At 29.1% G+C, this 22,189-nt stretch overlaps 6 protein-coding genes and 1 non-coding gene across 9 annotated transcripts in view; 4 read left to right on the forward strand and 3 right to left on the reverse strand.

Moving 5' to 3' along the window:
• Window positions 1–638: 638 nt before the first annotated feature.
• LOC107066811 (uncharacterized) lies at window positions 639–2,534 on the forward strand. The gene is made up of 2 exons (XM_015321772.2): window positions 639–1,284; window positions 1,679–2,534. Exons 1-2 carry the CDS (start codon window positions 1,087–1,089, stop codon window positions 1,964–1,966), a joined length of 486 nt encoding a protein of 161 aa, XP_015177258.1. The 5' UTR covers window positions 639–1,086; the 3' UTR covers window positions 1,967–2,534.
• A 334-nt stretch (window positions 2,535–2,868) lies between these two features.
• RpL4 (ribosomal protein L4) lies at window positions 2,869–5,855 on the reverse strand. Its single transcript, XM_015321775.2, has 8 exons — window positions 5,696–5,855; window positions 5,027–5,204; window positions 4,664–4,909; window positions 4,340–4,464; window positions 3,985–4,083; window positions 3,640–3,911; window positions 3,261–3,420; window positions 2,869–3,159 (listed from the first exon to the last, which is right to left on the reverse strand). The coding sequence occupies exons 1-8, from the start codon at window positions 5,696–5,698 to the stop codon at window positions 2,950–2,952; spliced, it is 1,293 nt and encodes a 430-aa protein (XP_015177261.1). The 5' UTR covers window positions 5,699–5,855; the 3' UTR covers window positions 2,869–2,949.
• LOC149033296 (small nucleolar RNA SNORD18) lies at window positions 4,548–4,618 on the reverse strand. Its single transcript, XR_016175822.1, has one exon. It is a non-coding gene; the product is annotated as a small nucleolar RNA SNORD18 (small nucleolar RNA).
• A 148-nt stretch (window positions 5,856–6,003) lies between the features above and the next one.
• Window positions 6,004–7,432, forward strand: BCAS2 (BCAS2 pre-mRNA processing factor). The gene is made up of 3 exons (XM_015321779.2): window positions 6,004–6,250; window positions 6,406–6,671; window positions 6,750–7,432. Exons 1-3 carry the CDS (start codon window positions 6,176–6,178, stop codon window positions 7,153–7,155), a joined length of 747 nt encoding a protein of 248 aa, XP_015177265.1. The 5' UTR covers window positions 6,004–6,175; the 3' UTR covers window positions 7,156–7,432.
• The window catches only part of LOC107066815 (colorectal mutant cancer protein), a 30,238-nt gene continuing 15,457 nt past the window's right edge, over window positions 7,409–22,189 (reverse strand). For 2 of the 3 annotated variants that reach the window (XM_015321778.2, XM_015321777.2), the window contains exons 5-15: window positions 11,839–12,100; window positions 11,374–11,522; window positions 10,932–11,156; window positions 10,530–10,718; window positions 10,259–10,449; window positions 9,879–10,145; window positions 9,615–9,810; window positions 9,339–9,524; window positions 9,071–9,258; window positions 8,886–8,988; window positions 7,409–7,932 (exon numbers count right to left, since the gene is read on the reverse strand). In XM_015321778.2, coding sequence (XP_015177264.2) covers window positions 7,822–7,932; window positions 8,886–8,988; window positions 9,071–9,258; window positions 9,339–9,524; window positions 9,615–9,810; window positions 9,879–10,145; window positions 10,259–10,449; window positions 10,530–10,718; window positions 10,932–11,156; window positions 11,374–11,522; window positions 11,839–12,100 — 2,067 coding nt within the window. In that variant the 3' untranslated portion in view covers window positions 7,409–7,821. Of the gene's footprint in view, window positions 7,933–8,885; window positions 8,989–9,070; window positions 9,259–9,338; window positions 9,525–9,614; window positions 9,811–9,878; window positions 10,146–10,258; window positions 10,450–10,529; window positions 10,719–10,931; window positions 11,157–11,373; window positions 11,523–11,838; window positions 12,101–14,860; window positions 15,382–22,189 lie in introns of all 3 variants that reach the window. The other variant, XM_015321776.2, reaches the window with a different exon arrangement.
• Window positions 8,035–8,537, forward strand: LOC149033297 (ubiquinol-cytochrome c reductase complex assembly factor 5-like). Its single transcript, XM_089169741.1, has one exon. The coding sequence runs from the start codon at window positions 8,171–8,173 to the stop codon at window positions 8,399–8,401; it is 231 nt and encodes a 76-aa protein (XP_089025867.1). The 5' UTR covers window positions 8,035–8,170; the 3' UTR covers window positions 8,402–8,537.
• On the forward strand, window positions 13,213–14,811 carry LOC107066817 (uncharacterized). Its single transcript, XM_089169742.1, has 2 exons — window positions 13,213–13,371; window positions 14,394–14,811. The coding sequence occupies exon 2, from the start codon at window positions 14,427–14,429 to the stop codon at window positions 14,640–14,642; it is 216 nt and encodes a 71-aa protein (XP_089025868.1). The 5' UTR covers window positions 13,213–13,371; window positions 14,394–14,426; the 3' UTR covers window positions 14,643–14,811.

The raw sequence follows: 22,189 nt of genomic DNA on the forward strand, positions 1-22,189 counted from the left end.
GGATGATAATGTTTTATTTCTTTAGAAAATGTTCGTATAACTAAAAATATACAAATGATGAATATTCAAGTATTCAGGCGTGTGTTAAATACGAACGTAATTATGTATTTACATACATACGGATGTTGGATTTATATTCAAGATGGCGATGTTTTAATCTCGATTATGCAATTCAAAGCATCGAGGTGTTAAAAAAAAAAAAAAAGAAAAGAAAAGAAAAAGAAAACCATGAATTAAAATGACTACCTCACGAGGATTTTATCATACTTTTATAATTGGAACGCGAATTAGATTATGTATTATATATTTAAATCGTGAAAACGCTAATCTGAAAGTTTCTTTGTTTCAAAAAAAAAAAAAAACAAACAAATCATTAATTTTATTCTTACATTAAAAAAAAAAAAAAATAGAATAAATCGAGATTTAATTAAATAGAATTATTTCGTGAAGATAACTTTTTGAAAAATATACAAAACAAAACTTCTCTAGCAATCAAATTATTATCAACTTTTTTGAATTATTAAAAGAAGCCTAATTTAAAATTGAAGAAAAAAAAGATCAAGTTTAATGATTCACCTTTTTTTTTTTTTTTTGATATAATTTAAATTTAAATTTAAATCGATGTATTTTTATCGATGTTATTTAGATCGTATTAATACGAGTTATATAAAAATATCGATTTAATCAACTAAAATTGGAAAAGTTGAACAGAACTGACGTAATTAACTTGTTGAAAATATGTTTGTTTTTTTTTTTTTTTTTACAAAAATTCCTATTTGATTAGGTTTTTTTTTTTTTTAATGAATTCCGACCAACATAATCGAAGTTGCATCTCTTGCATGAATTCCAATCGATAATCGTTTGTATCATTCACGTAATTAATCCTTTAGTCAATTATTTACGATTTACACATAAATAAGTGAACTTGAATTACATTTTCACCCTAAATTGATAAGTCTTATTGAAATTTTGATAACCTCAGAAATTTTCTCTATTTATTTATTATTTTAACTCTCGATTATGATCTTTGATAAGAATTAAATCAAATCAAATCAAATCAATCAAATTACACAAACGTAATTCTTAATGTATACAAAAATGAGTGGATCAAATGAAAAATGTACAAAATGTCATGGCGATCATGAGACAGGTAGCATTTACTGTCCAAAATTACACGATAAAAGAATAAATGATTCTAATAAAATATCATTAACCAAATCATTGGATAACAGTTACATTGTGCAAATAGTTTCCATAGGTATTCGACCTGATCATTTTTACGAGGTATGTATGTATATATACAACAATATTATAATACCAATATTTAAAAGAAGAAAAACACTCCAAAAAATATCAGAAAGAAGAATAATAATTGATAGATTATTTTTTATAAATATTTTTTTTTTTATAACACGTATTATATAAAAATCATAAAACCATCAAAAGGTTGAAGCTCATTAATTTTTCCCTTTTTTTTTTTTTTTTTTTTTGTAATAACTTATATAAAGCAGTGACCTTACAGAATATAAAATTAATCAACCATTTTTTTTTCATGAGGGAGGGTTAAAAAAAAAATGATCGATACTATAGTAGGAAGCTTTAAGTTTTAACCTAATTTTATATATATATAAATAATTTTTAAAATTATCAATCACGGTGTTATTCATCGTTTATAAAGGCTAAGATGTTACTAGCACCGGAAGTTGACATGTCCTCCACTAAAATAACTGTTAAGGGTAATAACCTTCGAGTAAGCGTTCTAAGACGCTTAAGGAAAGATTTATTGGATATTATTGAAAAATCGGTATCTAACGATTTAACCAAATTAATTATTAAACATCGAGAAAACTTACTTATACCGGAAACTATTGACAGCGATGAAATACGCGCTGTTGTTGACAATAAACATAGAATGCTCATTTTAACTGCACCTAGTATTAAACCTAGTAAAACACGAAAAATGTGATCAATTGAAATAAATCTCTTTGTCAAATGTACGTGTAAGTTGATAATATGCGATATACATTTTCAAAATATTAAATATTATAAGCATATTTTGTTTTTTTACAGGATATCTTAAAAAAAAAAAAAAAAAAAAAAACTGGTCATTCTTATTTTTGTTTGTCTCTTATCAACTTTGAAAATAGTTAATCGAAACAAAAGAATTTTAATCTAATCAATTTATCTGTGTAATTTGAACATCTTACAAATGCCAGGTTAGAATTCTATAAACGGATACCTGCAATTCTTGTTACGTTTGTAATAATTCATCATCGATTAATTATGGAAAATTTGCCTCAGCATTGTTTGGACAACGCCATATTATTAAAACAAAATGATTATATTGATCTTAAAATGATTTCAAGTGGATTTAAAACGCGATTTAAGTTGACACAAATACCAGATTTTTATATGATTAATAGTAAAGAATATTTTGCTGTGAGTGATTTTTCATCCAAAATGTAACTAACTTTAAATTCTTTAATTGTATAAATTGTGTAGAAAAAAAAAAAAAAAAAAAAAAAAAAAAAGAATGGAAATATATTACAGGCAGAAATGAAGATAGAAGGATTTAAAGTAAGTACTGCTGCTTTAGCTACGGAAAATGTTTTAAATATTAAATTACGAGAATTGGGTGGTCAACGTCATATTAGAAATATCAATTTTTTCATTCCAATGGAAGCAAATGCAAAAATTGCATCTATCGAAGTATTCGATGATAATACCATTTTTATGAGAGTTCCACTTTTATAGAACGTTGTTAAATTTTATATTAATGTAAAAAACAGAAATTTTTTATACCTATATATATATATATATATATATATAAAGTATTTTCAACGATGATCGATCGAAATATAAATGTAATTATTATTTCGTCATTTCTCAAGATTTTATTTATAATGAAATAAAAATGTTGAATAAACGACAAAAGCTGATTAATTATATTTATTTTGCTGCTGGTTGTGGACTTTTAGCTTTTGTTGCTTGAGCATCGGTTTTAGTTTGCTCTGGCTTAGCAGCTTTAGCTGGTGCAGATGCTGCTTTCTTGGGAGCAGGTTTCTTTCCCTTTAATGCTTTATATGCCAACATTTGTTTCGTACGTCTTTCCTTTAGTCTCTTAGCTTTGAGAGCTGGTGCATTTTTAGGAAGTTCAATCTAAAAATAAAAGAAAAATATTATCATATTTGTATCACAAAACTTGTTGTACAATGAATAACATATGAAATGAATGAATCGATTGATATTATTTTACTTACTCCTCGTTTTTCAGCTAAGATCAAATCTTTTTCATATTGACGTCTTTGTGCTGTTAAAATGGCAGCACGTTTCAATACAGCTGCATATGGATTCAATCGTAACATAGCACGTGTGTTGTTCAATGGGTTCAATTTCTTAACTCTACGTACAACCTTCTTCCTGTAATTTGATAATAAATCTAGCATTAGAAATTTTCTAAGAGAATACTAAGTTTAGATTTTGAATGAATGTTTAAACATCAGAGGTGGTTAAAAATTGTAATCACTGTCAATCAACAACACGGACCTTAAAATCATCATATTCATATGTAAAAATAAAAAAAATAAAAAAAGAATAATAGAATTATTATATAATTTAATATTAATAAAAAAATATTACCTTGGAGCTCTCAAGACTTTTTTGATTTCTTCAGATTTCAAAAGTCTCGACAAATCAGTATTCGCCATCTTAGGGAAAGGCAAGTTGTAATCTGCCTTAAGTTTAGATTGTTTACGCCAAGTTCCGTAAAGTGCATCTAATTTATCAAAAGCAGATTGCGTCCAAATAACAAATCTGCCAACGTGGCCACCAGGTGCCAACTTCAAAAGATTCATTTTGTTTATGTTCATTAGATCCACTCCAGGAATATTCCGGAATGCCTTGCGTATACCCTAAATACAAATACTTAATTAGAAAATAGAAGATTACTTTTTTTTTTTGTATTATTTTATCTAATTTAAAAACCTTATCTTCTCCGTAAACGATCAAAGGTCCACGACGTTGAATGCGACGACGATTACGCATTTTACCTTTACCAGCGCGGAATCTTTGAGACTTATACACCTATAAACAAATATTAAATATTGTTTAATAGAAACAATTAACAAAAATACAATAATAAATAATATTTATAATAAAATAAAAACGTGTGCAGTTGTTCATACCCCAAATTAGTATAAAAAGTAATACTAATTTAGAACGCCTGTAACAACTATATTACTCTAGCACTTGATTTGGAACATCAAAACTAATTGACTTAGTTAAAATGTGGACATTGTACAGTGCCAATATAAATATTCTTAATAATATTTTCAATTACCTTTTGAATATCATTCCATGCTTTGATACGTCTTAAGAAGATGACTGCTTGTTTGGTCTTATTATATTCCTGAACTTTATCAGAAACTACAAGAGGGAATTCTGGGACTTCTTGAACCATGTGTCCTGTAAACATATTTAATATTATCAATTTAAATTATAATAATTAGGAAGAACTGTATATATATACATTAATAATACATTATTATACTCTCAGAACAAAAGCTTATGTATAATCAGTTGATCAGAAACACGGACCAAAGCTAAATCATCATAGACATATATATATGTATATATTAATTTAGGTTATAAATTATTAATTTACCTTTAGATTGAACTAATGCAGGAACACCAGATGCAGCAATAGCAGATACAAGAGCGTATCTTTTTTGGTTTACATTGATACGCCGATGCCACCTTCTCCAGGGTTTAGTCGGTGCAAACATGCGTCCTCCTCTACACATGTTACCGAATGCACCCTGACCAGAACGGTGAGTACCTCCACCACGAACACGAGGAATACGTGCTACAGCACGACCAGTTCCCCATGACTCGGCAGAAGTTTGGTGGCCTAGAATATAAAATTCACTTATTTATTTATTTATTATCGTATTAATTTATTGTACACTTAATTTGAAATATAATATAGGTTAATTGGTTAATGATTGTAACAAAAAAATATAATTACCAGCTTCTTTTGAAACGCAGTAGGGTTGTCTACTGTTTTTCGAAACTTGTTGATGAACAAAATTTACAATATCAGGACGTATCGGTGCTTTGAACACCGATGGCAAAGAAATGGTTTCTCCTGATGGTTCATTTTTGTCACTGTATACAGTGACCAAAGGACGCGCCGTTGATAACGACTAAAATAAAGATAATACAACAAATATTAGGTTAAAAATTAAAATAAGTTTTTTTTTTATTTTTCATTTCTTAATAATTATAACATAATATTAAAAAGTTTGATTAGCGAAATTAGAAAGTATTATTGGAGATAATCAAATGAATTCTTATATGCACATGGCGGCCGGAGAAATAAGCAACGACATTTTCTTCTTTCAAATGCAATTTTTCGTAGAAATCTTTTCTTTGATTGTATTATCGTAATAAATTATAAATGAATCTTTAAAAATAGATCATTATGCAAATAAAAATAGTAAAAAAAGAAAACAAATTAAATCTATAAAAATACATTCTACCAAAGTACACAGATTACACGTGGTCAACGAAACAAATTATCATCGAAACACTAAACTTTTGGATACAGAAATAAGAAAAAGAATAAATATTTATAAAAAATTAATATTACATGATCGATATAAAATTGATAATAAAGATTATAATTTATTCTTACCATCTCGCGTTATATTTCACACTTTTCCAACGAACATAAGCCAGGCAGGCAGTGTTCCCGACTTACCTACCATAAAGGAAAGAGAGAACGCAGCGGAAACGGGAGTACTCAGCTGGCGCATGCTCAGTCGACGAATTTTAGCGACACGTACCATACGGTTGTTGTATTGAATACTTCTTATTAAATACATTTTTCTTCTGCTAGGGGGCGCTGCAAGCAATATATAACCTTAAGGCTTAGTTTTTAATGTTGTGTTCTATTGGTTAAGAAATTTATATATTGAGAAATGCAGTTTTATAGAAATGTGATTTTAATTGCATTGAAAGTTAATATAAATAACCTTAAGGTGAATTTTTCTTTAATGTTTCATTAATATTGGTTAAGAAGTGTTTGTGTAGTGTAAAGTGTTATTACATGTGATAATTGTATGTATACAAAAAATTGCATAAATTGAATTTTTGTATATGTATATATTAAAAAATGGCTGGAGAGGTTATTGTTGATGCATTACCTTACATAGACCAAGGATATGACGAACCAGGTGTTAGGGAAGCGGTATGTAATTTATAATAAATAATATATAATGTGTATATATGAAACTTTATACCTAGTGTAATATAGATTATGTTTTTAAAGTTTTACTATGGATATATAATACAAGCTTATAATTGACATTTGGAGTATTTTATTATTTTATTATTCAATTTCAGGCTTTGGCAATGGTGGAAGAAGAGACAAGACGATACAGACCAACAAAAAATTATTTGGAACATTTACCTCCCTTAAATATTAATGCATTTGAGACTGATGTAATGAAACATGAATTTGAAAGAATGCAGAATCGTTCACCCATGGAGGTACTCAGTATGAAACGTTATGAACTTCCACCACCACCACCTGGTAAAATGAATGATTTGGCAGCCTGGAATGAAAGTGTAGAAAATAGTAGTGCTCAATTGGAACATCAAGCAACTAGGTAAAATCTTTATGATATTATGTCAAATTAATTATATATTATATTTCTTGTATTACAATTTTGATTTGAAAATTGTAGGATATGTAATTTAGATTTAATGATGGAATATGGTTGTGAAGCTTGGAAATCTTACTTGGAGGTATTAGTTCAGTTACTTAGTCAAGCACAGAAACAAGTGCAGACTTTAAGGAAACAGATTCAAGAAGTTAATTGGCAAAGGAAATCAATGCAAACACAAGGAGGAGAAAAATTAAGAGCGTTGGAAGCACAATGGGTCGGTTTAGTTTCAAAGAATTATGAAATTGAACAGGCGTGTGTACATATAGAAGAGGAAATACATTTACAAAAATCATTAATGAATAAAGAAGAGATAGTAGAAATAAATCATGTACCAGGTGATGAAGAACCAGCTGTTCCAGGAAAAAGTGCTACAGAAGTTATGGCAATGCAAATGAATCTTGCTGAAAATCAAGATATGTTATAATCTTATTTAAATAAATACGATGAGTCACAAATGTGAGATTATTTGCATCTGTCAATTTTATAGAATTGATATTTGCTTATATAATGCAAGTATAAATATATTAAAATCATATACGCAATAATATCTGTGACTCACTGTAAATATAAATATAAAGAGAGAGAAAAAAAAAAAGAAAGACTCGAATTATGTTCATAAGAAATTTTGCATTATAAATTACGAAAGTACAATATTTCAATATTATATGAATGTTAAATATAATAAAGCACAATTTATTTAATTATTGTTTATATGTATCACACTTCTGTTTATGCTTACAATATACATATTTACAAGTAAATATCACTGCTATGAATGAAACAACATTACTAGTAATTTATATTTATAATTCATCATATTACTATAATAGCTTGCACGCGTCGAAGTATTCATAGCACGTCACAATTCCCAGCATAAATTTCTGTATTCTACAATAGAATGATATATCAATATATATATATCTTCATAAAATTACAAAGCGAATAGCAAAGCGTCATGCTTAAGAAATTATTCGAGTAAAAAAATACATAAATTTAATCTTTATTTCGCACGTTTCGCGACGACAGGAAACGCATTTGAATAAATTACGTTTACGTTGTTTAGATCATTTTTTAATTAGTCACTTAATTGTCATAAAGATGTTTCACTAGCTCCTGAGCTTTGCGATTGTAATGGTAAACTTCCTTTATATACCGATGCTTCTTCTTCAAGCAAAGCTATGCGTTGTTGCAGTGATTTAACCTATAAATAAATTATTTACAAATTTCATTACTTTTATGTTATAAATATGTATAAATAAATTTATTTATATAGTAACATATATATATATATATATATATATATATATATAGAACAGTCAATAATTCGTCTGGTGCATATATATATATATATAGATGCAGGAATGCGCGCGCATAGTATTCAATATGGCTGCTAAGTAAAAATATTCCTGTGGTGTATTGTAAGATATTCAAACGTACTAATGATAAATTACCACAAAACAGTAAGAAAAGTTTTGAAAAAGTGGCCCGGTGAAAAGATTTTTGGTGTTTATCGTTTTCTACCATTATTTTTTGTTAGTGGTGCACTGTTAGAATATTGTATGATCAATTGGCATGTTGGAGAGGTTAACTTTTATAAAGTATATAAGAAACGACTTATTCAAGACATGGTTGCAGATAATTTGCGTAAAGATGCAAGAGACAATGTCTGAGTACTAATGAGTACTAAAAGTTATTAAAGATATTATTTCAAACAACTGTCAAATATTAAAAGATATGTCTTGGCGATTCATTAAATTTAGTATTATATCAATGTTAACTATGCTTGCTGGAGCACAGACTGTTCACATTATATACCAACCTCTCTCCGATGTGGATAAGCTGCTAGCTGAAGAATTAAAACAATGGAAAGCTAACAAATAATTGACATAGTAACTTATAATAATATCAAATACATATATGCATTATATAAAGATGCATAATAGAGAATAAATTATATTCAGTAGAAAGATTAAAACAATCTGTTCTATGAAATAAACTTTAAAAAAAAGAAATAAAAATATCTTGAGGCTGTAGTTAGATAAACATAACATATTCCATGCTCACAAATAATAAGTTATAAAAAATAATAATAAATTTGAATTGAAAGTACAAATGCAAATATAATATCTACCTCAGGATATTTATTATTCATACCTGCGTTGTATGTCTTTCCACCATTCCCAACATTTGTTGTTCTAATTTCTTTAATCTAGATTGATATTTTTTCTTTGTCTTTTCCAACGTTTGTACCAGAGTGCTAAAATATTATATAAATGAACAGAAATGTCATTTTTAATTCAAAATCAATTAATTACAATTGACAAAAGAAAATATATCACCTGTTAGCTTTTTTCAAATCGTTCACAAGTTCTGCAGATTGTTGATGTCTCAATTCAGAATTCTTATTTACTTTATCTAATGTTGAAACTAATTCTTGAAGACGTTCTTTCAATCTTGCTTCTCTACCCAATGCTTCTATAAGTTCAGATTCAATACCCTCACTTTCATTATCGCTAAGACCTCGATCCTACAAATAAAATCATAACACATTGTTTGATTTTATTAGATGATACATTTATAAAAATGTATATGTAAAAAATATATTACTTTATTCATCGATAACATAGCCTCTGTATCGTTAAGTTGTCCTTGAAGATGTTCTATAGCAGCATGCTGAGCTGCAATTTGCGTTTCCTGTGCATTTAATTTCAGTTCCATCGTAGCTCTTTCCTTTTCCAAAAGAAATACTCTTGCTCTCAATTCTGCTTTATCTTCTCTCATAGCCATTAGTTCCTAACGATATTTTCAATTTGGTATTGATCAATATCTTGTTACTACTATTCAATATTTAATATTGAAATATTATAATTGTTAAACACTAACTTGCATTAGCACAGCAGTCTCTAAATCTAATTTTCTAGCTTCCGCTAGAGATATAGTATTTTTTGAATTAAGTGGTTCAACATGAACACTTTCCAATTCTACTGCAGTTGATCTAACCATACCACGTTCACCTTTTAATTTGCTGATGTGTCTTCTAAGTCTCTCTTCATTTTCAACTGTCCAAGTTACTTCAGATCTATGAAAACAATAAGATTATGTTTCTTATTTCATATTGAAATATTTTCAACAATTTGATATACATACTCATCTGACAAGATAATACTATCTTCCCAAGGTGCACCCATAACATTAACACAATCATTTTCAAGCCTGTTCAACAGATGATAAGCTACATTCTCAGCTGCTCTTCTATTATCGATAGTAAGGCTATTACGTTCGGTAGAAAGTGCAATTTCACTTTCTAATAAAGCTACGAGAACATCGTAAGCTTCTATGGCACGATCGCTATAGGATAACGCTAATCTTAATGCCATTGCATTAGATTCGTATTTTCCAACCAATAAACTCAATCTAAATGCAAAGAACAAAAAAAAATATATATATATATATATATATATCGAACGTGTATACCGAATTACGTATCTTTGTAAATTCTCATATTGAAACGTCCTCGATAAAATTACCTATCGCATTGTGCTTTACTCTCATGTAAGGTCAAAGCTAGAACAGCGTTGTTAGCTCTAGCATGTTCCAATCTACTGTTCAATCTTTCCGTTTCTACCTCAAATTGTTTTTCCGAACCGTTTAACTCTTGCAAATTGGATTGTTCTAATAGATCAGATACGAGATGCTCGGCAACCATGGTCGAACAAACCTGTAATATGATGTTTAGATTCTTATGTAATATTTTTAACTGTAACAAAAAAAAAATAATAATAATAATTCAATTCATACACCGAGATTCGTAATATCGGGACCGGTGATATGCCTTTCATCTGTTCTCCTTAATCTCACTCTCTCAGCCATCTTGAGGATCGGCGGTTCTTCCCTCGTTACGCTCTTTGTCGGTGGTGTTTGAAGGGGTGGCAAGAGTGGCGAGCAAGGTGCGGTTAGAGGTTCTGGCGAGCTGGTGTTTCCTCTCGTCTGTGAATACGATAAAGAAGAAACTTCAAATCTAACGCGTTGAAAAGAACTCTTTTCACCGCTCGAGAGAGAGAGTCATTTTATTTGATTTCTTTGAGTGAGCTAGTTAGCACGACGTTATAGGATAATTAAAAGTTAAAGACGTACACGCCTTTTTTTTCCATTTCCCACCCTTCTCATAGTCAATGTTACGATATTTCAATATATTTTTACTTTATTTTCTCGTCGAGGGGAGTCCCCATTGAGTTGTCCCTGATTGCCATTCTGTCCCTGATTCTTAAACTGTGCCAACTGTGCTTGAAGGCTCACGATTTCTGCTTTAAGGGCCGTAACTTCCTCTTGTAGAGTAGCCACGGCAACACTTTGACATGATGCTGCTGGTTGAGTTGGTTCTGGGGTTGGTAAAGCAGCAGGACTATCCAATTGTTCCCTACCATTCTATAAAAATAAATTTCTCAAGTATTCCATCATTTCTTTTTTTGTTTTTTTTTTGATCTTCAATTATTGAAGATTAACTTTGACGAAAATCAAATACAAATTGTAATAAAACTAAAGGAAGTGACAATAGTAATAAGGATATAGCAATCATCGTTAAATACATCATTTCCCCGAAATATTATTTAGGAATAGGAAACGAACGTTTCTTCCGTTTTACCTCATTGGTACGATGTTCAATTTCCTCGCAGCAACTGGAATCGGCATCTCCCAAGGTTCTATCACCATCACCTTGAATATCTCCACCCCCTTCGCTCTCCTCCACCGGATTCGTAATCGATCCCTCAGCATCCCTACTGGTTTCGATTTCTATAAATTGAATGTACCCAATAATATTCACATCTTCAAATAGTATCATAGTTATGTAGACAAAATTTCAATGAAAATTCAACAAAACTAAAAAAAAAAAATAACTAACTTATGTATGAATTCGTTGAGTTGAAGTTATATTTACATTTCAACATTCCTTGCATGCTTGAAGTACTTTGAATAATTCACGTCTCGCAATAGAGAATAGTATAAAGGAATTAAAACAAGAGGGAAGAGGGGAAACGAAGGAATGAGAAAAAAAAAGAAAAAGGAGTATTAGAATTCTTGAGAATTGAATTCTTGAATTTCTTCTTACCGGACTCATCCTCCTCGGCAATTACGGTAGCACGATGCCTCTCCAACTGTCTGCCAAGCTCGGCAATGACAGAATGCAATTCGGTAAGTCTCTCCTCATGTCTGGCCGCCTGCTGTTCAGCTCTTTGCTCAGCTTTAGCAGTTTGAACTTCTGCTCTTGCTAAAGCTACTTCAGCAGCTTCTCTCGCACGAGTAGCTATCAATAATCGTGAATTTAAATCGGCAACCTCGGATCTTAACGATGACAATGCAGCTGCATGAAGCTGAAAATTTAAATCATTTTGTTTCTTAATAATTTTTTTTTATTTGTTAAATTTATTAAATTTATTATTTAATTTGTTCAATTCCTATTATTTTATATCCTTTATATTATTATTTATATTTATATTATATTAGGGGTGCCCCGCCACACATTGCTGTGGCTCACAATCAGTCCGATACACACGTCTTGAATTAATAAACAAATAATTGGCAATAAAATAATATTGCGATTATAAATTGAAATATAAACTATCCTATTTTTCAAGTTGGATGAAATTGCACACAGTGTGCAAAATTTGATTAAAATCAGTTCAGTAGTTTAGCAGTCCATTGCGGACAAACAACGTGACACGTAATTTATATATATTAAGATTATTATTATATCCTTTTATATTATTATATAGTTTCGTTAAGATATGTTGAAACCGTTGTTGATTATTAATCGATTTGTTTTTAATGTGAAAAATGAAAAAAAAACAAGTTCTCTGGAAAGGTTTAAATGACGCGACGAAAAGTGTAATCATTATTTAAAATAGAAACAATTAACCTCGTTTATAAATGAATATTAAATCATGCAAAAAAAAAAAAAAAAAAAAAAGAAATTCAATTTATATTTATAATTCGCGAGTATGCAAATGAGAAATTCTAATCATGAATTTAAAATAAAAAATACGTTTACGCAACTGGAATCCTTGAACAATTTGAACATTTCATAAAATACGAGAGTGAGAAAGAGAAAAAAAGATATTAAAAAAAAATATAAGAAATAGTACGAGATGGAATTCGTATAAAACGCATTCCAAAATGGAAATGTCGTTTTGCGCGTTAACAGTGTCTCATTAAAAATAAAATGTAAAAAACAAGGAAATAAAAATAAAGATCGAATGAATTGGATCGAAAAGGAAAAGTATGGAAAAAATTTAGTAGATTCATGTCTCGTTCTGAGTGTCCTTCGCGTGATCGCTCACGCGTGTCGGTTATGTTACGAGACGAGACGAGACGCTAATGACGAATACCCGGTCACGTGTTAATTCGTAGAGATTAAAAGATTTAAAAAATATATATATATGTAAAAGTAGGGAGGAAAGAGTAAGAAGAAACAAGAAAAGAGAAAGAGAGATAGGACGAGTCCTGTAAAGTATAAAAATTACGACGTAGAATCATTGCGAAACACATTTAGTGAGTTACCTGTCTAAGAAAGACAACGTACGTGTTTTACAACGTAAAAACAAAAGTGTTGTTCATCGTTATTATACTTTTTTTTTTTTTTTAGGTATGTTTAAATTATTTCTTCAAAATATTAACTTTATCATATTAATTGATTATTTTCAATTTTATTAATTTTAACCTGTTTAACCAAGGGAATTCCCTTTTTAATCACGCACATCTTTATATTATTTATTTATTATTTTGTTATATATTTATTTATTTATTATTTATTAAATTTATTTAATTACAACATTATGAAGTATATATTTTTTCATTTATTTATATAAATAGTACGAAAATTTGTGTACCTTTAGCTATAAAACAATACGTTTGACGTATTTATACGTCCCACGTCCCGGTTTAACAGGTTAATTAATAATACATTTTTATTTATCATATATTAGTTGAATTCATTTAATCATTTAATTAAAAGTATTTTTATATATAGTTTATTGATTAAATGTAATTTTCAAAATCAATTCTATTTTTTATCAATTATATTAGCTTCCGTTATTTTCCTACAGATGGTTTATAGAAAAAAAAAAACATGGCGGAAATAAAATTATACATCTATTATATCTCTGTAGTATTAAAATTCGATAAGAAAAGATTAAAGCTTATAATTTATATAAAAAAAAAAACATACACACAAAAAAATAGTAATTGATTTTTAAAATGATTTCAAAACTTTAGATTAGTTTAGTATTGAACTTGATCGATATTTCGATATTATTAAAGTTCATTTGAAAAAAAGTTGCATGATAAAAATCTGTAAATAACGTTACTTATAGCAATAATTAAATAGATAAATAATAGAAAAAAGAAATAAACATGAGATGCGATAGAACTCGTCGAGCAATGTATTTAATCGTTGTGTTGTTTTCGTTTTAAACAACTCGGGAAGATTTATTACTGGAATCTTTGAAAACGAGTAACCTCAAACACGTTTGAAAACAGCTTATGTTAGTTGGTTAGACGTAAGATTTCTTTTTAACGACATTTTGTTCTTTTACATTATATTTCCTACTAACGGATTAACTCTTATAACTAGTTTATCGCTTATCTTCATCTTCATTATCACGACAGACGAGGTCTCGAGTAAAGACGTGCTTGCTAAAAATGAAGCTGCTATTCGTCTTGGGTATCGTTGTCGCAATTTTGTCGACACTGACGACAAGTACCAGTGGACAGAAGGACGATTACATTCATCTTCCTGGAAAATCTTGTGCCGATGCACCACCTTGTCCAGATGGTAGACGATGCGTTATGGGAAAACCAAAATGCAACGTTGGAACTTGTCCAGATTTGGTACCAACTTGTGGTATCAAATCATAAATAATATGTAACATAATATACATTTGGTTTTTTTCTATCAATTTAACTATAACATCATTAATTTACTAGTTATATCAATTTATAATGTAAATATAATTACATAAAAACAATAACAAATGTAACAAGAGAGAGAGAAAGAGAAATATTGAAATACACATTTCCAATTCTTTGGTGTCGTTGATTAAATGATCTTTAGGGGGCTGAGGAATGTAACTTACAGAATGTTGTTTATCAGCATAATCCACTTCTACATGAACCGGTACAGTTCTCTCAGATCTTCGATCACCTGGACAACAAAGCCAGGATCTAGACCTAGCCAATCCTCTTGATTCCTCTTCCTCGTCATCTTCATCAACGTCTTCGTCCTCAGTAGTGGCACAATGTACATAAACGAGATCATTTCTAAGTTCATCCTCGACAATATCTTTTGTCGGGTTCGATGGAATGTGACTCGACAACGTTTGTATACCACATCTCGATGTTCTTTGAAGATACTGTTGCAGTTGATAATCTTGTTGCTGTTGTTGTTGAATTTGTTGTTGGTGTTGTTGTTGAATTTGTTGTTGGTGTTGTTGTTGTTGTTGTTGTTGTTGTTGTTGTTGTTGTTGTTGTTGACGTAAACGATTGACGAAGTACGTTGACTCCGTAGAGTCATTGTTAATAGCAACCGTAAAATTCGCCACCTTGTTGGATTCGTCGTTACACTTTTTGTCGTCGTTGTTTTTCGACGAGTTGCATTCTTAAGTATCGAAGAGAAGAAGAAGAAGAAGAAGAGGTCGAGAAAATTGTCAATTCTCGATCGTATGATGAATAAATGATCAATATGATCTTGTTTGTTTACTTACGTATCTAAATTGTTTTTTGTTTTATCCGTGCTGTGATTTTTGAGATGATTTCTAATCGAGTTTTTAGGTCATATCTCATATAACCTTTGAACAATGCTTGCGTGTGGTATATTTATATATATATATGTGTGTGTGTGTGGGTATGAATTTTAAGCGAGTCCTTCGAGCATGACACTTTGTTTAATTAATTAATACATTTCAATGTGTTTGGTATAATTTTTAAGAATTTTTGTTTATTGATTATCACAAACAAAGGTCGTTGATTGAAAAGTATCATCTGTAAAAAGAACAAATAGAAATAAATATATGCATCCTTTTTTATTGGGTTGTTATACTGATCGAACAGTATAATGGTAAGAAAATCTGGTGTGTGTCTGTCATAATTAGTGATTTTATGGTTTAGTGATTTTGTGATTATTGTTCTTTTTATTTCGAGGTTTGAGAATAAGTATCAGAACATTGTTCCAGATCACCATACTATCGATCGTAAGAGAATCTTTCACGCTTCGTCGTTAGGATGCGCTCTGGTCTATAACGTTAACTATATCCACCCCTTGTATCTTTCCTCTATGGGGTTTTTATTTTAAAAAATTTTTTTTTTTGTAAGATAAAAGATATTCGTTCAAACGTTTAGTTCGTGTTAAAAAAAAAACGTTTCAACGATTGTTTATTATTCAATTGGATTTATATAATATTAAAATATATAATAATTTAATATTAAAATATTAATTTAAATTTTGCAATTTATTGAATATTAAAATATTATATTTAAATTTTGTAATTTATTTAATATTGAAATATTATATTTAAATTTTGTAATTTATTGAATATTGAAATATTATATTTAAATTTTGTAATTTATTTAATATTGAAATATTAATTTAATATTATTGAATATTAATTTAAATTATAATTTAAAAATAAAAATAAATTTAAATAATAATTCAATTAAATTTATTAAATATTTATAATATTAAATAAATTCAATTTAATTATATATTATAAAATTATTATATATTATGAAATTATCAAAAACAATAATTTACAGTAAATATTCATGAAGAATGTTGAATGTAGGAAGTTATGTGAAAGAATGCTTTGAAAATAAGATAATCGTTGGTTACGTTTGTCTCTTTCCTACTTACCCTACTACCCATTTAATATTTCAAAGGTGGATATCGATCACCTTTTTGCGGATTCACTAGACGCCCTCTTTTCAACGACTCGAATGAGAGAGAACGTTACCTTTTTTTCTTTTTTTTTTTTTTCTTTTAAATCACGCATTAAAAATTTCAAGAGTTTCCTTTTTTTTTTTAGACGATATTTTCTTCATTACGATAAATTATTCAATTTATTCAATCGAATTGATATATCATTTAACATCAGATTTATTTATCAGGTATTTATTTCTAATCAGTTATATATATAACGAATTACCTTATACCGCCATCTGTTAGATCTTATCGAACTAACAGAGATAATCATGACTCTTTGTTAATAAACAAATAATTCGCGATTAATAAAATAATATTGCAATTATAAATTGAGATATAAATTATCCTATCTTTTAAGTTGGATGAAATTGCACACAGTGTGCAAAATTTTATTCAAATCGGTTCAGTAGTTTAGCAGTCCATTGCGGACAAACAACGTGACACGTAATTTATATATATTAAGATATCATTTATATTATATTATTTTATATTTATTTTATTTATATTATATTTTATTATATTATATTATATTTATTTTATTTACATTATATTTTATTATATTTATATAATATATAATTTATATATATATTGTATTATATTTATTTTATTTATATTGTATTATATTTCTCTTTATATTTATATTAATAATATATCTATATATTATATTATTTTATACTTATATTATATTTATATTATATTTCGTAAATTTATTGAAAAATATTATCATTTTTAATCTCACGAAACACGAAGCATAATGTTTGTTGTTAATTTCAATTACATTGAAATATCATTGCAAAATTCGATCAATTTTGAAACACTTTCTGATTAGATTTACACGTTAATTCTAATAGATAAATTTCATTAGGATTTATTTCCGATCGAGCCCTTATATTGGACGTTGTTAAAGCTTTTTTCGTCACGCTCGAGGGAATAAGACCAAGGGCAGGGAAAAAGCTTTCGCGATTATTAAAGCAACACAGCAGTAAAATAGTAGTAGTAGTATTAGTAGTAGTAGGTGCGGTTGTAACGCTTTGGAGAAGCATTTAAACGTGCACAAAAAAAAAAAAGAGAAAGAGTAAAAGTCAGAGAGAGAGAAAGAGAGAGAGAGACAGACAGAGTGTGAGTGAGAGTAAAAAAAAAAAAAAAAGGGTGATCCTAAAGGTTTGAAAATTTCTAGATTTTCGAAGCGTTTAACGAGCACGGCCAGAAGAACATACAGCTAGCTGGTGCTCGTTAACCCTTCGTTAGTGGCCAGCTCGCTGTTGGCTGTGGTATCCGATCTCTTCTCAACCCTCGTTTTAACCATTCCATTGCTCAGTAATGTTCTCTTGCGATACGTTCGTTAGCGTTTTCAATGATACCGTTTTTCATGTTTCAACTAGCTCCATATACCAGAAAGAGAAAGAAGAAACAAACAAACAAACAAAGTAAGAAAAACAGACCATCTTTTGTTGAACTCATTTAAGAAGAAATAATTCGATTACCTTTCAAACAAATGTTCCTACGTTAGATATAAGTACAATATGTAATGATACAAGAAGTCAATTGATAAAGTATGATATATAAGAATATACAGTTTCTATATACAGAGACATACACACACACACACACGTATAGGAAGGAATAAATAAAGATATTTCCTTTAACGAAGCACTTAATATATTTTCGAGTCAGAACTCGGGATCGTTGTTTAAGAGGAAAGAGCTGTAATAACATTGGAAGGTTGCCCTACTACTACTACTACTACTACTACTACTACTACTACTACTATCTTTGGCCTTAATGAAAAAACGGTCCATCCATGGCTTCGAGCACGTTTGCAAGAGTCTTGAGTACACTTTTTTCTCTTTCTATCTTTCTCTATCTCTTTATCTTTCTTTCACACTTTTTTTCCTATATCTGTTCACTCTCTCTTTCTTTCTGACTTCTCCAACAAGGAATTGAGCGCACGTGTACGTTACAAGAAGCTTGCGAACAGAGTGTATTAGCATTCCTGACACGCACCATCCTGCTGCTGTTGCTGCTTACCTAAAAAGAACAAAAGGCACGCGTAATTGTTTATCCTCCGATAATGGCCGACACGGGGAATTGCTTCATCAACACCCGCAGGCTCGAACGATCCTCGTAATTTAACTCATGCGAGAATTCCAACGTGCTGTGGCTACCCTACCCTACCCTACCCTACCAACACCCTTCCTTCCTTCCTTCCTAGTTATTTTTTACCAACTCTCTAACCAACAAAACCAACCCAACGTAAGTACTTACTTACTTACACCACAGTCACCGTCAAACCCAAGTCTTGTTTGAGACTACGTCTCTCGACCTAAAAGTCTTTTTAACCGGTCTCTCTCTTTCTCTTTCTCTTTCTCTTTCTCTTTCTCTTTTGGCATTTGCTTATAGCTTTGGGACTATAACGAGACTCGGAAATACCGCCTGTTTCATGTGCGTAAATTCTGGTATGTTTATATATATTTTGGATTGGAAACTAAGTAATTGCCGATTTGTTCAATGAAATACAAGAATTTTTTTTAATATTGAGATTAAACAAAAAATGTTAAGAAAATATCTACGCAATGAATTTGTAAAGCTAGGTTAGGATGACATAAATATAAAAAATAAAAATAGAAGTGAGAGACATCTGTAATTGAAATCGGCAATTACTTAGTTTCCAACCCAATATATAAGATGCTTTGGTCATGCATTGCTGTGACTTTGTTTATAAAATGTTGATTTAATAGAATTCTAAACCTATTTAGTAAATTATAACAACACACAAAATAATAATACACGAAAAAATACCCTAGTAACACGAAATATTGAAAAATATTGAATACATGTGTATTAATTATTTATTTGAATTGAATTTAATTTTGTATTTATTGTAATTTAATATTAAAAAGACATTTTGAATCTCTTTTTAATATTAAATACACATTTATTCAATATTTTTTCAATATTTTGTGCTACTAGGGTATAAAAATTAAGGTTATGTCGTATTGGGATCTCTGGCAGGGGCGTGGCGTAGCAAAATTCGACCTATGTACTTTAATTTTGAATTTAGCCACCAGATAGCGTATTCAAGTACTAGAGATCCCACGTTGCGTAGTAATTCGACCTATCTACTGTAATTTTGAATTTAGCCACCAGATAGCGTATTTAAGTACTAGAGATCCCACGTTGCGTAGTAATTCGACCTATCTACTGTAATTTTGAATTTAGCCACCAGATAGTGTATTCAAGTGCTAGAGATCCCAATATAAATTTGAAAAAAATTGTATGACGTGAATATATCGAAATAATTGAATTGTAATACACCCCCATCTATTGAAAACTTACAGTACCTAGAAATCTAGATAACCTTTAAATAACAAATAATTAAATTAAAGTAAAAAAATGAAAAATAATTGCAATAAATACTGTCCTATACTATAAGTTGTAACTAATCATAGAAAATAATACAAAAATGTTATTATAAGATCGATTCAATAGTATCGAAGTCTCAAAATTTGCCATTGTAAAATTAGCAAAAAAAACCACCAATATGGCTTCTTGAAACGTTTTAGAAAAAAGTGTCATGGTCTTTAATAGGTTAAAAATAGAAAAATCAAACGATACATAATATCGTTGATATGTAGATTATTTTTGAAATTTGTTTAACGATTTATCTACTTCTCTATTACACTAATTTGTGTTTTGTAGATAAAAAAAGAAAAAAGAAAAGAAAAGACAAAAATATAGTGATTGATTGGTATGTAAGGAAAAGTTTAAGCGCGGACATTACCAATGGAATTTAGTATATTAGTACCGAGGTTGGTTGGTTGGTTGGTTGGTTGGTTAGTTGGTTGGTGCGTTAATTAAACGAGTTAATTACTCGAGGCGTCGTAAACGCACGCTCAGGTAACGTTCCTGAGTAGAAATACGTTGTATGTGCGAATTTAGGAGAAGTCTCGCGTATACGTTGTTATACGTCGAGGCCACCGCCAATTATAGGAGTTTGGTACTTGTAAGAAGCACCATACGAGTAGTTACAAGTGCACTCTCCTTGCTATCGTACTCGTTTTACTTATGTTCTTCTACGTATATATATCTATATATATATATATATATATATATATATGTCTGTATATTTGTATAACATAACCTTAAACGTAAATTTGCAAAGCTCAAGTTTTTTTAGAATCCAAAACAATAGCTCGACATTTTTGAGAATGCAATTTGAATGACATTAAACAGCTTTCATATGAAAATAATCATCAACGAATGAATTAAAGTAACTTGACTATTTGATTCTCTTTTATTTTTTTTTGTTCGGCCATTTTGAAATACGAGTACTTTTAACTTGGACATAATTGACGAACAGATGAGAAATAAAACAAAATGAGATACTTTATTAGAAATGATGAATTAATTGATTGATATTAAAATTGATTAATTTCATTTCTACAATGTGTTGATTTAAAAATAGTCTCTTGTTATTTTTCACACGAGAGAAATCTATTTACAGAAAGAGAGAGAGAGAGAGAGAGAGAGAGAGAGAGAGATAGAGAGAGAAATTCTACGAAATGTTATCCGAGTTCTATCCGTAAAAACAAGCTATCCGTTGTGTGTTTATTTTCGTCCTTATAAAGAGTCTCGACTTGAAATGATAGCTGTGGATTGGTTAACGGGACGATTAAAATGTCACGCATAAAATACCCGATGACAACTCAATTTACTCTCCATTTAATCTTAATAATGATTTGAAAAATAATAAATAATGACAAAATAATCTCGATAAGTAGATTATATTTAGATATAATTTCAAATGACACATTTATATAATCAGTTTTTTGTATTAAAGTCAAATAAAAATCAAGACAAAAGACAAAGTGTCCAAACAAAAAAACAAAAAATCATTTTTGAGTATAAATGTTGGTCATTTATTTGAATTCATTAAATAAATAGTTAAAGTTTCATTCAAATCTTTCTGATCACCCTATATAGATGTATATGTATCTTGGGAAGGATATATGAAAAATATGTTGTGAAGGTTAATGCATCTCTCGGTAATGTCGAAGTAATTATAACGATACGTAGGGTTGACTCTCGCTAATTGCAAATCCCGAGACGAGGTATAGTACGTCGTCATTCGTAAACCCTTTTTTCAACCCATTTCTACATTTTTTTAAACGATCCTTTTCTCCCCCGTTATGACGGATGGGAGTTACGAAGAAAGTAATCTTGACGTGTGTCAATATTAGTGATGAATTATCAGAGATCAAAATTATATATTTCAATAAACATATATATATATATATATTATAAATAAATATTAAATATATATTAAATAATAAATATTAAATTATATATATTAATATTATATATACTATAACGAAACTATATATATAACTATTTTATAATAATATATTAAATATATATATATATTATATTATTATATTATACAATATATTATTATTATATTAATATATATTATTATATTACTATATAT

Source organism: Polistes dominula, unplaced genomic scaffold (genome assembly GCF_049000335.1).
Source record: "Polistes dominula isolate Pdom_NZ unplaced genomic scaffold, Pdom_raw_medaka contig_49, whole genome shotgun sequence".
Lineage (NCBI taxonomy): Eukaryota > Metazoa > Arthropoda > Insecta > Hymenoptera > Vespidae > Polistes > Polistes dominula.

Excerpts from the sequence above, each read along its gene's own strand:
- LOC107066811 (XM_015321772.2), top strand. The coding sequence starts at position 1,087 with ATGTATACAAAAATGAGTGGATCAAATGAAAAATGTACAAAATGTCAT. Across the intron at positions 1,285-1,678 it reads GACCTGATCATTTTTACGAG|GCTAAGATGTTACTAGCACC; the intron begins GTATGTATGTAT and ends TCGTTTATAAAG.
- RpL4 (XM_015321775.2), bottom strand. Across the intron at positions 4,465-4,663 it reads TGCATTAGTTCAATCTAAAG|GACACATGGTTCAAGAAGTC; the intron begins GTAAATTAATAA and ends ATATGTTTACAG. Across the intron at positions 4,084-4,339 it reads CATGGAATGATATTCAAAAG|GTGTATAAGTCTCAAAGATT; the intron begins GTAATTGAAAAT and ends ATTTGTTTATAG.
- BCAS2 (XM_015321779.2), top strand. The coding sequence starts at position 6,176 with ATGGCTGGAGAGGTTATTGTTGATGCATTACCTTACATAGACCAAGGA. Across the intron at positions 6,251-6,405 it reads AACCAGGTGTTAGGGAAGCG|GCTTTGGCAATGGTGGAAGA; the intron begins GTATGTAATTTA and ends ATTCAATTTCAG. Across the intron at positions 6,672-6,749 it reads TTGGAACATCAAGCAACTAG|GATATGTAATTTAGATTTAA; the intron begins GTAAAATCTTTA and ends TGAAAATTGTAG.
- LOC149033297 (XM_089169741.1), top strand. The coding sequence starts at position 8,171 with ATGATAAATTACCACAAAACAGTAAGAAAAGTTTTGAAAAAGTGGCCC.
- LOC107066817 (XM_089169742.1), top strand. The coding sequence starts at position 14,427 with ATGAAGCTGCTATTCGTCTTGGGTATCGTTGTCGCAATTTTGTCGACA.